General features: G+C 45.3%; 1 protein-coding gene across 18 annotated transcripts in view; it reads right to left on the bottom strand.

Annotated features, from left to right (window-relative positions):
- The window catches only part of LOC120554297 (mitogen-activated protein kinase kinase kinase kinase 4-like), a 36,978-nt gene that overhangs the window by 2,806 nt on the left and 20,049 nt on the right, over positions 1-14,123 (bottom strand). The window contains exons 13-32 of one of the 18 annotated variants that reach the window (XM_039793076.1): positions 13,858-14,019; positions 13,181-13,267; positions 12,039-12,512; positions 10,547-10,696; positions 8,603-8,890; positions 7,829-7,929; positions 7,539-7,678; positions 7,215-7,309; positions 7,046-7,054; positions 5,822-6,000; positions 5,536-5,665; positions 4,815-5,117; positions 3,281-3,398; positions 1,975-2,145; positions 1,698-1,841; positions 1,209-1,343; positions 841-941; positions 603-752; positions 353-512; positions 34-173 (exon numbers count right to left, since the gene is read on the bottom strand). In XM_039793076.1, the coding sequence (XP_039649010.1) occupies positions 34-173; positions 353-512; positions 603-752; positions 841-941; positions 1,209-1,343; positions 1,698-1,841; positions 1,975-2,145; positions 3,281-3,398; positions 4,815-5,117; positions 5,536-5,665; positions 5,822-6,000; positions 7,046-7,054; positions 7,215-7,309; positions 7,539-7,678; positions 7,829-7,929; positions 8,603-8,890; positions 10,547-10,696; positions 12,039-12,512; positions 13,181-13,267; positions 13,858-14,019 (3,237 nt within the window). Of the gene's footprint in view, positions 1-33; positions 174-352; positions 513-602; positions 753-840; positions 942-1,208; positions 1,344-1,697; positions 1,842-1,974; positions 2,171-3,280; positions 3,399-4,814; positions 5,118-5,535; positions 5,666-5,821; positions 6,001-7,045; positions 7,055-7,214; positions 7,310-7,538; positions 7,679-7,828; positions 7,930-8,602; positions 8,891-10,546; positions 10,697-12,038; positions 12,513-13,180; positions 13,268-13,857; positions 14,020-14,123 lie in introns of those variants that run through there. The other 17 variants (XM_039793077.1, XM_039793081.1, XM_039793079.1 and 14 more) reach the window with 17 other exon arrangements.

The raw sequence follows: 14,123 nt of genomic DNA, 5'->3' as shown, positions 1-14,123 counted from the left end.
AGGAAGGCAGGCGACTGAGAGTTATGTTATCACCTTGTCATTCCTCTCACAAAGGAACTTGAGTCTCTGGGCTCTCTTGTGCATGAAGACGCCATCCAGGTGGCCCGTCTCCACTGAGCGGATCTCTATGGCCTTCTCACCCCAGCCCATGATCTGGTTTGACCTAATGTAGGCTGCTCAGACACAGAGGGAGATAACAGAAGGGATGACTAGAGGAGCCCAGATTCATTAGACTGTTTAAATTTAAAAGAGACACCACAGTTTCCCTCGCTGAAGAACAGATTGAGCATGAGAATAAACTGAGCCATTTGCGGGAATGAGTCTTGTTTTTTTTGTTAGTGGACCCACTTACCCACTGAAGTTGGCATTTCTCCCCACTGCAGCACCACGTCCTTGGTGATGCGCCCGTAGGTGTTGACGTAGACGCCCTCGTCCTCGTAACACACCAGCAGCTCGATCCCGTCAGTGTTGGGCAAGATGATGATAGCGTGGCACTGAATGCTGGTCTGGATCTAAGGGAAGAATAAGGAGGAAGAGTTAAGAGAGTAAAGCACATGGGGGAAAAAAACTAAGGTATGAACAGACTGCGCTGAAGCGCTTACATGTGTGGGCAGGTAGATGTCGTAGACGGCACCAGAGTCCACATCCACAGCATGGAAGCCTGAACAGGAGCCATAGATGACCTTTAACCTCTGGCCTTCCTCCACCGTCAGGTCAACCAGCAGAGGCTTGTGCACCAGATCACCAAAAGACTAAAAGACAACCACGAAGAAATAAGTTAGTCAGGTCAACTTACATCTTGGGTGTGTCTAATTCTACTTGCAGAATGACCACGTTTACCTTAAACGCCATGAATTTGTGGTAGGGTTTGGGTGCCCAGGCGTACACCTCCACAGCGTTCTTCAAGGCCAGCACCAGGAACTTAATCCTCTCATATTTCACTGGAATGAAAAGAGAGTCATTTGTGAGTGATAGCATTGCTTGAAGTAGGGCTCATTTACAAATCTTAACCCTCTCTTAGGTTGTGTGTTTGTGTATGTGAGTAGAGATGTATGTCAAGGTAATGTCTAATTTCAAATGGCCGTATCGTTATTGCATGTTGTTTGATGATGTGCAAAAATGTAAGTCCTACCTAAACATATTGGGAAAAGAAAAGAAAAAAAAACCTCTCTTAGGTTCAGGAATCTGTGACAGATGAGGAAACGTACCGACTTTGTAGTGGACGCAACCCTCCAGGTCGCCCACATTGACCCAACCCTGCTTCTTCTCCACCTCAGGGTCGTTGTGCAAAATCTTGTTTCTCAGCCACGACAGGTAATACACTCGCAGCTTGTTCTTTTTACCTGCAGGAGGTGGAGTTTGATTGAGAGAAATAAATATGGTTTTCACAGCTACAGTATGTAGTCACAATTTATACACTGTGGACGGCATGTAAACAGAAGGTTCATAGCCATCAGTGTTGCAAGCGACAACGCAATGACAACAATACGTTTTCTGAGATGGGTCAGACTGCGGCATTATATATCTCCAAAGGAAATAAAAGATGCTTCTCGGAAGTGACAGCAACTTTAAAAAGTCCAACCAATAAAACCACCCAGCCAGCCAGCCAGCCAGCCAGCCATCCATCACTACTTCTACATGATTGAAAATGAATGGAAAAAAAACAATATCTGTGTTCAGTAGCCAAAGATGTGTACCTGATATGGTGACCAGGACGTTGAGTCCCTCCAGGACGTCCATCTGCTGGATGCGTCGCCTGTTGATCAGAGGGTAGACCTTCCCCTGACCGCTTCGGTCCAGCAGCATCAGACCGCTCTCTGTTCCCACCAGCAGGTTCACTCCTAGAACGGGCAAACATAAATCAAACACCCATAGTTCGTAGAGCTTTGGTGGATACCAGAGTAGATGAGGTGTTTCTGAGCAAGACCATGACTCCCCAACAATGGTTGTATGCAGCACGCTGCCATAACTTACCCCACAGTGCAGCACACAGGATCTCAGAGTTGAACCTCTTCTTGTACTTGCGAATCTCTGGCGTGTCGCTGGGCGGGCGAGTGTTGACCGGGTTGACGTTGACCACTGAGCCTTTACGGGACGGGTCGGACCTCAGTGGGTCTGCAAGCCGTCCGTCCGGCCCAAATGCTACTGGAGGGTGCACATAGAGGTCAGGCTAGATGCCATCATGGGATTTAATTATTAATGAACAACCTGGTGCCAGGTTTGAACACATGGTGCCGTGTACACCTATCTAGGATTGGGCATCGAGAACCGGTTCCTACTTAGCCTGGAAAAACCCTGACAAACTTACGGCAAATTTGAGATTTGCTCTGCAAGTCAGTCTGGCCAAGAGACCATTCAAGACCATTTCCAATTTTTCCAAATCGAGGCACCAATCAACCGCTGAGGCGGGTTTTACACGATGACGATAGCGCAGCAACTGCAAGTAGCTTTTTGTTTACATTCAACATGACGGCCACCGAAGCGCAGCAACCCGTTGATGCTACTGTCGCTGCTACGTCACCCGGATCGTTGGTCTGACTGGTTGAAGGACTATCCAATTGCTCCCGGAGGCATTTGATCCTTTGGAAATGGGCTGTGAATGAACGTTCCCCAGCCCCACTCTCAGTTACAATTGAGAAGGGTCTGGTGTCAACCAGGCTAGTTCCTACTTGGAAACGTTTAAAAAAATTACAATTCCATTGGAATCGTTTATGTATTGGAATCGTTTGGAAAAAATTTGGTTCCGAATCCGATCATCGGTTCCAAATTTAACACGAGAAAGTTTCCGTAGCGGCCGCAGTACTTCCATGCGCTTGTTGTGTTGTATTGAGTTTATTGTACGTTGAAAAAGCCCGGTAGAACTGTAAACTACCATTGAATAAAAATAAACTTTTCCTCTTATCTTTGAAATAAGCACGTGACCCGTTTGAACTCCACCCCTCAAAGAATCGGAATCGAAAGGAAGAATCGGAATTGGAATCAGAATTGTTAAAATCAAAAAGATGCCCAACCCTACGCTTATCTGTGGGTTTATCTTCACCCAACTCTTCAGTTTATTACCATCAATCTTGTAGTTGTTACAGTAAAGAGGATATGGGACTATACTGACAATATCCCCTGGCATAACACTGTACAGTCTTCAACTTGACTCATCACCTCAAGCTCAGATGTTTCACAATTTCTTCATCAACTGAACTGAACTGAAGTGGACTACGTTCAACAGTTTTTAATTACTGCGCTGCCCTCATAAACACATTCGCTCAGTTATTTGTCGACGTACCCATGTTGTTGAGGGAGCTGCCGCTGGATGGAGAGACCTGGAGAAGACGAGGGTCGATGAAGGGAGTGAAGGAAGAGGAAGACTTGTGTTTGGACATGGAGTTGCTTTCTGACTGGGACTGAGAGAGATTTAAAGACATTTAGAAAAACGTTCAACCGGTTCTTAACCAGCATAGAAAACAATGTAGAAAACTGGACTTTAATCATTTAGGTAACTTTAGAAGGAAGTGAGGAGACAACACAACACAACGGTTACACCGACAGGAAACAGTGGGCCCAACACAATCAGAGATTAGGCCTTTGATCCAAAAATGATTGTTACACTGATTTGTAAAATAAAAATGACTATAGATTTATAAACTACAATAGCAAAAGGCCCCCCTCGGTTTTAAACGTATGAGTTACAGTTCTACCTCTGGGGGCTCAAAACAGCATTCAGCTTAACTGTGTTCAATCAAACTACATTTTTATGAGACAAACAACTGGGAATACATAGTTGGCCCAGCAATTCAATTTTGTGACAAATTAAATGGAAAAGATGACATGCAGTTATGTTAGGTTTTTTTTAAAAGCAGAAACATTAAAAGAGGAAAAACATGTGTGACAAGAAGAAATGTGTGGAGAGAAATGAGAAATGATCGACACGCTGGCTGCTGTGAAGTGCTAGAGGAAAAAGCTGCTCCACAGAGGAGGCTAGTAATTCCACCACCAGAGATGAGCATTGTTTGCGAAGCATGTGTCACACCACAAAAGAGGCGGTAATCTATAATAGTACATATTAAAAATAAATGTGATTTCTTCTCTGTAAGTAGGTCATGTGTGCTTGAGGACTGGCAGTCCATTCCGTATTTAAATATTTAATTATATAGCCCCGTTTCACCCCTACCATCACACCAGGCATGCCATCACCCAACACTGCAATGTTAAGAGATGCTAGTTCATAGTTCACCCTAGAAGCTCCAGTTTAGTTTCCTCCATGCCATGACCATGCTCTACCACCAGAAGGTACCAGTGTTAGCGGCAACACAGTGCAACGCAGAGAATTGCAGGAGGGAAGGAGGTTGCAGAACCAGCAGTGTTAGCCAAGCCAGAAGGGGGCAGAAGAGAGCCAGAGTGAAGCCAGGACGACACAGAGGGGGTGGGCAGTGTAGAGGAGGCTCCAACCAACAATCAAGGACTGGACGCTGGGTGTGTACAGGCTTGGAGATGGTGTGTTTGCTACAGAGGTAAATTACCCAATCCTGCTTGAAATAACTAAAGGAAAATAACATTTGCAAATCATTTATTTTACCTAGCTTCAAGTCCGGGGAGAGGATGGCCATATAAAAAAAAAGTTCAATCAGACACTTAATAATACTTCTCTATGGGAGTCTTGGAGCGGTAAATCCTCTATCATTCTGGACACAAACTAGATAGAACAAACAAATGCAACTGCTGTTTGAGCCAAATCTGCTTACTGTGCATGTCTAAGCCTGTACCACTCTGCAGCAGTCCATTCCTCAGTGGTTTGTCTCGCTGATGTGAGGGTGACATACCTCTATGGCAATGAGCTTGTCCAAGGGGTTCTGTGGGGACATGGCTGGACTGGCATAGCTTGATGATGAGGGGAAGGAGGAAGATGATGAGGAGGAGGAAGAGGAGGAAGGGATGGATGTGGAAGAGGAAGGGGAGTGATGGCTCTGCTGGATAAGGTCTGGTAGGTGGTGAATGCGGCCGGCAAAGCCGTTTTTCTCTGCGAGGCCATGGCTGGGGGGTTGAGGCTGGCCGTGGAAATTACCAGGGCCAGCCGAGGGAGAGGAGGAGGAGAGATTGACCAACCGCTTTATGTCAACGGTGCTCTGGAAGCAAGAACAGGCACACTTGGGCTCGAGCAAGCAGGTGGAGAGAAAGAGATGCATGTTTGCCTGCTAGTCTGCTGCTTCGTATTAACTCGCATTTACTGTCCTCTACACAAGATTTTCGTTAAATTCATCTCTGGAGACCACCACTGATGAGCATGTCGCATTAAATGCGATCTATATCACTCTGACATATTAGATTACCCATCTGTAAATGTGAAATGTGAAGCAGCAAGTCTATTATGACTAAAAACATAAAAAGCAATGTCGGAGAATGAGGGGATAAACAACACTGACAGTGGACAAAGAAAAAGGAAAATTCCATTTCTATCAACTATATGCAAGCAGAATGTGCCTTTAACTTTACAAGAACTATCTTGATGCTAAACTAAGAAGTGGGCAAGTCTCCTCCTCTTACCTGTCTGATGACCAGCGTGCCATCCTTGGAGGGTGTAATGGCTTGGTCGCTCTCCGAGTCTTCAACCAGCATGGTCTTAGCCGACTCCGTCTCGCCGTTACTCAGCCTCCTGCAGAAGCCATGGGAATATCTGATGTCCGTAACCAGACCAGTGTTAACAGTCACGCAGAAAAGCCATGCAACACTTGAGAAGTGACAGAATACTTTCTTACAAAGAAAGATGAACGCAACCGACAGCGTGGGCCAACAAACTACTTTGACACAACATCATCACAGTTCTACCTACCCAGCCCTGGAGTCCTCAGCTCCTGAGGTGGACTCCTCTCCCGCCTCCTGGTCCACTTCCTCATCGTCCTCCTCGTCGGTGGTGCCCGAATCTTCGCTTGAGGAGGAGTAGTCGGTGACCTTATGGGGAGGCCTCACATCCTCTACTGCACGAAGCTCCTTGGCCAGAGCTGTCAGATCCTAAGAGGGACAGTAAGGAAGTCTTAGAGAAGACGCAAGTCCGATATTTTGGCAAATCTCAGGTTGTCTGGAATGAACCCTAGTCAGTTTCTAAATTTGTGCACCGACCAAATCAAAAAGCTACCAAGTGAATTTGGCACCACAAAAATACACACATTAATTCTAAAAGAAATTAACTCATCTTAAATACTGCGTAACAGCTCCTGCTTTCGAGACAACCTGAAATCTTGAAGTCATCCCTCCTCACTTTATTAAAATGGTTTACATACAGATCTCTGGGTACGTGGAGTAGAAAATGTTGCCATCTTTTTTGTTTTTGCATCGTCTATATTTAGACCAAGAGTACATTTTTCTCTAACCAAAAGACCTGTCCTCGAGTGGGTATGTTTCAATTAGAGGCCACAGAAAAGAAAAATGCCAGTTTGAAACCTTGTTAAACCTGGGCTAGGATTTGAGTTGGTCTAAGTTCTAGGATGCGGTGATCACAGTTTAATTGTTTTCTGATTCCTAGATTAGTGTACCCTCTAAAGTCCACGTCTTGTAACCATGTTGCCCTCGGCTTGTTCCTTGCAGACTCCAGTGCAGTCTTGTAAGGTCAGTGGTGAGCAAGGAAGGGAGGAGGGACGCTTCCCAGACAGGCTCAACAAAGTAAATGTGCCACAATTTATCCAATAACACAGTCAGGTGAGACTAGGAGTAAGTCTGGCAAGTACAAGGAAACAGGAGGAGTGTGTTTACATTCAAATGTGGTCGCATTCAAATGCAGGCTGCTGCTGAAGCTGCTGCAGAGGGTTAACTCTTGTAGTGCCATTGGTCGACAACAAGCAAATTAAGTGAGGAAAAAAACTGTGCAGGCACGAGGAAAGACACCAGAATAAGGTTATCACATCACAGGCAGAAAGGACAGTAACTAATGACAGAAGTAAGAATTACTGCATTAGGAGAAACAGCTCTTTCATCACAAGCTGTTATATAATGCAATGAGTGGGGCAATGGTGCAAGCATAGCATAGGTGTGATAATGTAATCTCATTTAATAGGCTTACCGCATCACCCTAAGAGGTTCCCCAACAATCACGAACCATTGGATTCATGAGAAGTTGCACCAGGTGGTTGAATAATTAGAGTAGTAGAAAATGGAGAAAGACACAAAACAGTTTTCACCTATTCAGCATCAAACAACTTTAACCAGCACTTTAGTAACACTGGACTTACAGCTGGTCGAGTGGGCCTGGCAAGGTTCTTTTCATCTGGTTTTTTGGGAACATTTTCAGGCCGCTGGAGAGGCGATCCTTCAGATTTGGAGGAAGCTTTGAGGGAACAAAAGGAGGGAGAGTTAGTGAGGGGAAACAGAGTCGGGCAAGGAAAGTTGGCTCTCAAATGATCTTTAATCGCCTGTATAATAACAGCAGAAAACCTACCGGAGCGTGAGCAGATAGCACAGCATAGTAATGAGTAAGAATGGCGTTATTATAGTAATAATGATAAATTGCTAATAAGCAGTTAGTAGCGGTAGCGAAATGTAGCCGAGTACAGTACCAGGGGACTCACAGCGTGGCCTAAAGCGGTCACCGGGACTGGCCTGGGAGCTGGAGTTGGAGGAGCCGGAGGAGCTGCCGCTGCCTGGTCGAGGCTGCAGCTTCTCCACTCGGTCCCACAGCGGCCGCTGCTCCACGTTACTGTCACAGAGAACAACGTCACATTAGCAAGCACAAGTAATGCTCCTAAAATACTCTTTTTCAACTTTAAAACAGTTTTAATGTGTGCAACTGCCTCACAACTTAGAAAAGGAGTATCAAATGAGAGAATCGTGAGGTCTCTTTACTTACCCGCCAGCATTCCTCTGTCCGCCCTGGTTGCCGGGCTGCGACGGCAGAGGGGACTCTCGGCGTGACAGTACCGGAGACCTGGATGTTGTCCTTACTGGTACCTGGAGGAAACAGATTCAAATGTCCTCACATAGTGGCAGGTATGTGTAGGACAAGAAAACAGCTAAGTGTACTCAATTCAATGTTTTTGCTATAGACATTGAGCATAACATTGTGAATTACAGTTGATCTTATCGAATACAAGAATTTCAAGACAAGAAACAGAGAGGGCAACATATCCACTATAATTGGATAAACCCAGTATGCCATGTGTATGGACATAATCTTTGAAGTGATGTATCAAAACCAAACGTTGAAATACAATACGAAAGCACCTCTTAACCCACAACAACTGAGCACTTAAAAGAAAGCACATGGATATTCTTAGTGATGGCACAACCTCTCCAGCACCAGCACCCCCACTACACACTGAGAACTAATTTAGGTTGGTTTATTGTGTTATTTATTGACATCATGTTAAATCATTATTCGAGTTTTAAATGTGCAAAGTTGCCTGCTGGCACAGAAATGCAAAGTTTCCTAGTTTAATTTAACCAAAACTTACAGTAGCTGGGTTTCACAACAGTGTTCAATGTTGAAGGAAATGAGACTGAACACATCAAGGCAAACACAAACAAACAGCATGATAAGTCGAGTGATTGGCATGAAGAAGAAGTGAACGAGGGAGGGGGCAGGAAAGGGATGGGGAGTAGGGGGCCCTCGTCAGCTCCTTACCTTGGGAGGTACTTCCTCGCTGCTGGCCTGGTGTTCGGCCCTAGTATGGGCCTGAGGGTGGTGGAGGGGAGCTTGGGGCTGGGGGTCAGTGCGTGCGGGCGATGGGTGGTGGTGGTGATGGTGGGGGTCCTGGGAACGCAGGTGGAGTTGTGCAAAGCTAGAGGTCACGCCACCGGGCTCACTGAAGGACTGGGAGCGAGAGACCACGGGCGGAGGAGGAGGAGGAGGAGGAGGAGAGGGGGCAGCGCTGTTGCTGCTTTTTAGAGCAGCCAGGTGGGACCACTGGACCTTTTAGGGAGCGAGGCAGGGAGGGAGGGGGGAGGAGGGGGAGGAGGAGGAGGAGGAGGTGAAACAAGCAGACAACACAGTGAGACATGGGGGAAGAGGTGTGTGGCTTTTTCACATACATGTGCTTAGATAGATACAGATACAAAGCACAACACAACGTGATGATGCGATTCATTGTCTGGGCTTTAGATTGATACAAATGCTTAAAGGAATAGCTCCACATTTTGGGAAATATGCTAGAGCAGATCATTATCCCTCTCATGTCGGTAAATATGAAGCTAAAACCACAACGTGTCATCTTTACACTTTACGGACTAAACAAAGTAGACGTTAATAAGTGAGCTATTGAGGTGCTGGTCGGCAGAATTTGTGACCTTCGGACAGAGCCAGGCTAGCTGTCTACACCTGTTTCCAGTCTTTACGCTAAGCTAAGCTAAGCAGCTGCTGGTGGTGGCTTAATTGTTAGCATATACACTCACCTAAATGATTATTAGGAACACCAACCATACTAATACCGTGTTTGACCCTATCCTAAAGAATGATACCAGCACCTTGTTGAATCGATGACACAAAGAATTAAGGCAGTTCTGAAGGCGAAAGGTATTCCCCCCACACCATTACACCCCCACCAGCCTGCCCAGTGGTAACAAGGCATGACGGATCCATGTTCTCATTCTGTTTACGCCAAATTCTGACTCTACCATCTGAATGTCTCAACAGGAATCGAGACTCATCAGACCAGGCAACATTTTTCCAGTCTTCAACTGTCCAATTTTGGTGTGCTTGTGCAAATTGTAGCCTCATTTTCCTATTTTTAGTGGAGATGAGTGGTACCCGGTGGGGTCTTCTGCTGGTGTAGCCCATCCGCCTCAAGGTTGTGCGTGTTGTGGCTTCACAAATGCTTTGCTGCATACCTTGGTTGTAACGAGTGGTTATTTGAGTCAAAGTTGATCTTCTATCAGCTTGAATCACTCGGCCCACTCTCCTCTGACCTCTAGCATCAACAAGGCGTTTTCGCCCCCCAGGACTGCCGCATACTAGATGTTTTTCCTTTTTCAGACCATTCTTTGTAAACCCTAGAAATGGTTGTGTGTGAAGATCCCAGTAACTGAGCAGATTGTGAAATACTCAAACCAGCCTGTCCGGCACCAACAACCATGCCACGCTCAGAGTTGCTTAGATCACCTTTCTTTCCCATTCTGACATTCAGTTTGGAGTTCAGGAGATTGTCTGGACCTGGACCACACCCCTAAATGCATTGAAGCAGCAGCCATGTGATTGGTTGATTAGATAATTTAATTAACATGAAATTTAACAGGTGTTCCTAATAATCCTTTAGGTGAGTGTAGATATGAGAGTGATAGCAAAAAATGACTATTTATCCTTTGTAGAAAATGCTTGTTGTAGACCTTGTTGTTTCATTGCAGATTACTTTCTAAGCTCCTAAATTATTCAGCACAGAAGGAAGATATGAGAGCTAAAACATGGGTCCAACAGTTGAACAGTCTCCATATACACTTCACCGCCCTTCTGCCCAAAAACTGACCCCGCTGTTGCTTCGCTGTTTGACAAAACCTCGCAACTAACACAAACCCAGCAATGAGGGAGGAAGAGAGCAACAGGAGGAATAGGAAAAGACAAGGGAGGAGGAGTTACCTGAGGCTCCATGGGCCGGTGCATGGCGGAGGCCTCGGAGGAGCTGCCATTGGAGAACGGTTCAGAGGAGCGGGGAGGCAGAGGGGGCTGCTTGGGAGGAGGGGCAATCTGAGGGGAGCCCTGAATGTTCTTACGGTATCGCTCGTCGGCCTGGGATGAGGGTTTGTACAGGACAAAGATGGAATGGGGGTAAGGTGAAACATTTCAATGATTGACATAACATAGATCAAAATCCAAGTAGAAGGGAACCACTTCTAAAGTTTAAAATAACAGTGGCAAAGATGAAATGTGTGTACAGACAATGAAATAGGGCACCCAATATTTGCATATTCAGGGACAACACATGTACTGGTCAATGGCACAGATGATCTTTTCGGATTAAAAATGGTTCCCATCTCCTTGTTTTTTTTCTAATATTACTGTTCCTTAGGAGTCTGTCGTCATACTCAGAAACCTTCATATTTAACTGACAAACAACATTTGTCGGCGATGATAATAAACATGCTTGAAACCCATTCAAGGCAGCCGTACAGACACAGGTATATGTGCACAGACAGAGCTGGAGACAGGACTCTTTCAAACAAATACATCCTTGAAATTAAATCTGAATGATAAACTGTGGAAAAGTTTATTGTTAATGACACGGAACAACCTTGTATTTGACGGGAGACACTGCTTAGGTGTCCTGCATGTTAGTCTGGGCCTCAGCCATCCACATGCAACGGCCCGATCCACACAAAAACACAACAGCCATATTGAAGACTTTCAGAGATTGGCCATTAAAGATCAAGAGAAATTCCTAACACTTATAGATCTAGAATGTTCTGAGGAGGATGAAAGGAGTACTTGGACTCAAAAGATAATAGATAAAAGTGAAAAATAAAAGCCTAAAGGATGCTCATGTAAGCAAACCTATTATAATAACCTTTATCTCTATGGGGAAACAATATAAACACATTATTTGACAATGGAGCCTAAAAGATGTTAATTGTGAATCTTGCCTATTTTTCCACTTTCACCCAAACCTATAAACTGATTATTTCTCTTGCTCAGCCTGCTTCAAGTGAAAATTGAGAAAACATCCAACGGTTTTAGTAGTCAAGGAGACTAGCAACAGTGCAAGTGAGAGCGAGTGCCAAGAGAGAATGGAGGAGAACAGCTCCGTTTCATTCAGGACATAAAAAGGCTGGTTGCTGGTGGCTGCGAGCCTCTGGGTCTCTATTCTCCATCGTACACCCCCCCCGCTTGTTTCATTCAAAGGATCTGGCTGAGAGGGCCTGCGTTGTAACAAATTTGGTTTTGCTTTGGAACAACGCCACAGCATCCAAAATAGAAAATGCCAGATGAAATGCAACTATTTGGGCTAAAGAAAACCATCATCTGCTGCTCGCACCACCTCTATTATCATAGTTACTAAGGCTGTGGGAAGACAAGCAAGAAGAAGAAAAAAAGAGCAGGCAGCGGGGTAGGCAGAGCCAAGGAGGAGGTTCACCTCGCTGATAGGCTGAGGAGGATGACTGACAGGCTCTGCATGCCTATCGGGCTCCAAACTTTCTGCCTGGCGAGGTTCAGAGTCAGTGGGGGTTTCAGTATGAGGAGGGCTGAGGGAGTTGGAGAGCTGGCTGGGACATGTCTCGTCAGAGTCAGTCTTCTCTGGCACTGCTGCATGGGACTTAGGGCTGTCTGAGGGGATTGTCTGAAGTGCTCTGGAGGAATCATATGAGCATGTTGCTACAGAAACAGTAGTGTCAAGGACCTGAGCTTGAGGGGTTGTGTTGAGGACTCTGTCAGGGGGCAGGGAGGAAGTCTGTGGAGGTTTGCTATGGTCTGAAGGGAGTTTGGTCTTGTCGCCAGGCGACTGTTTGGATTCATGCTGGAGCGACAGCAGGTAGGCCTGCTCCTGCTGCAGGCGCTTATGGAGTCGCTCGGCCTTGCGTTGCTCCTCGAGCTCCCGCCACTTGAACTCCTATTGCAGAGTGTGGGGTTGATTCAAGGTGGTGAGAAGAGACGGGAGAGCTGGCAGCATGTGTCGGCCTGACAAACCAACTGACTAAAAATCTGTGCCTTCTTATAATTCCTTTCCTTAAAACACATGTATACCGACAGACTTTGGCAGCATTTGTTACTACATTTGCCTGTTTTATACCCCAGTACTTGCATTTTGACTGTGAAGCCAACTTGTGCTTTGTACATAAAAAAACAAAAAAAACATACTGCTTTAATCCTTATTACAAGTAGAATGCATGTCGCAGACTGAGGGAAACAGAATAAATCTAATAAAATATAAAAAATGCAGAAGAAGAGTTTGGAGTTACAATCTTTCGTCAAATTATTGATTTGGTTCACTTTATAATAATAATGCAAAATGTGAAGAAATGGAAGAGGATGCATTGACAAAGTGATACAATGGAGAAACAAAACATTTCTTTGTGGTATAAATGATTCAACAATTGTATGATCTGAAGAGGACTCTAAAAAACAACTGAAATCTGTCTTTATTTGGTTAGCTGAACTTTGATGCACAAGTTACTGTAATCTGAACTATATATATATATATATATATAAAACTTGTTTTAACATTACTATAATGGGCAGTATGTGGTGTGTGTGTGTGTGTGTGTGTATGAGACTGACCAGCAGCATGGCCTGTTCACGGAGCAGCTGCTCCTGCAGCATCTCCAGGTGTCTCTGCTCCTCCTCCAGCTGACGTCTGATGTACTCCTGTCAATCAAAGCAAAGGCGCAAGTGTAGTTTGTACAATGTTTCTCCATTTGTGATTTTTAGTTTTTTTTTTTAGGTTCTTTGCCTGTCCCGTTCGAACAACAATTTGAAAATCTCACAGAAGACATTTAAGCCAGCAGTCAACATCTAATTTACGTACTAAAAATTGGCTGCCTGATTGCACAAGGATCTACAGAATTTTGAAACTCACTAAAAAAGCATCCCTTTTTTAGACTAGCTAAATTAGCTAATTCCACCCATCTGGTGTGAACGGACAGACCTCCAGTCCATCCTCCAGTCCACTTGCATAATGTAATGTAATGGACAATTCCGCTTCCAACCTGTAGGGGGACCGAAGCGGGAAAAGTTACCTAGTGTTGCTGTTTTTGGCTTTTATTGCCTTTTTTTAATGGCACAGCTTAAGTCAGGAAAGTGGGAGAGAGAGGGTGATGAAATGCAGCAAAGGGCCGTGGGACGGAACCAAACCTGCGACAAGGACTGAGCCTCTGTACATGGGGCGCACGCTCTACCAGGTGAGCTAACCAGGCGCCCCCACTGAAGACATTCTAAGTAATTATTTTAAAGCTGACCTGTTCACGATCGTTTCTTCTTTTCTCATCATCAGCCCGCCGGCGTTCCTCTTCTTCTTTACGTCTACGATCCATCTCTTCGATGCGCCTCTTGTCCTCTTGCTCGCGGCGACGCTGCTCGCGCTCCTGTTGCCTCCTCATCTCCCGTTCACGCCGCTGTTGCTGTGGGAGCAGAAGACAAAGAAATGTCAACATTTCTCTTCTGCGGCAGTCGGATCAGTCTCAGCTCTTGAGAGCTGCATGACAGAAGCAAATGTCCTAGAAAA

Source organism: Perca fluviatilis, chromosome 24 (assembly GCF_010015445.1).
Source record: "Perca fluviatilis chromosome 24, GENO_Pfluv_1.0, whole genome shotgun sequence".
In the NCBI taxonomy this organism is placed as follows: domain Eukaryota; kingdom Metazoa; phylum Chordata; class Actinopteri; order Perciformes; family Percidae; genus Perca; species Perca fluviatilis.
The sequence above is the reverse complement of the archived record's forward strand: the minus strand, read 5'-3'. Positions and strand labels throughout refer to the sequence as shown.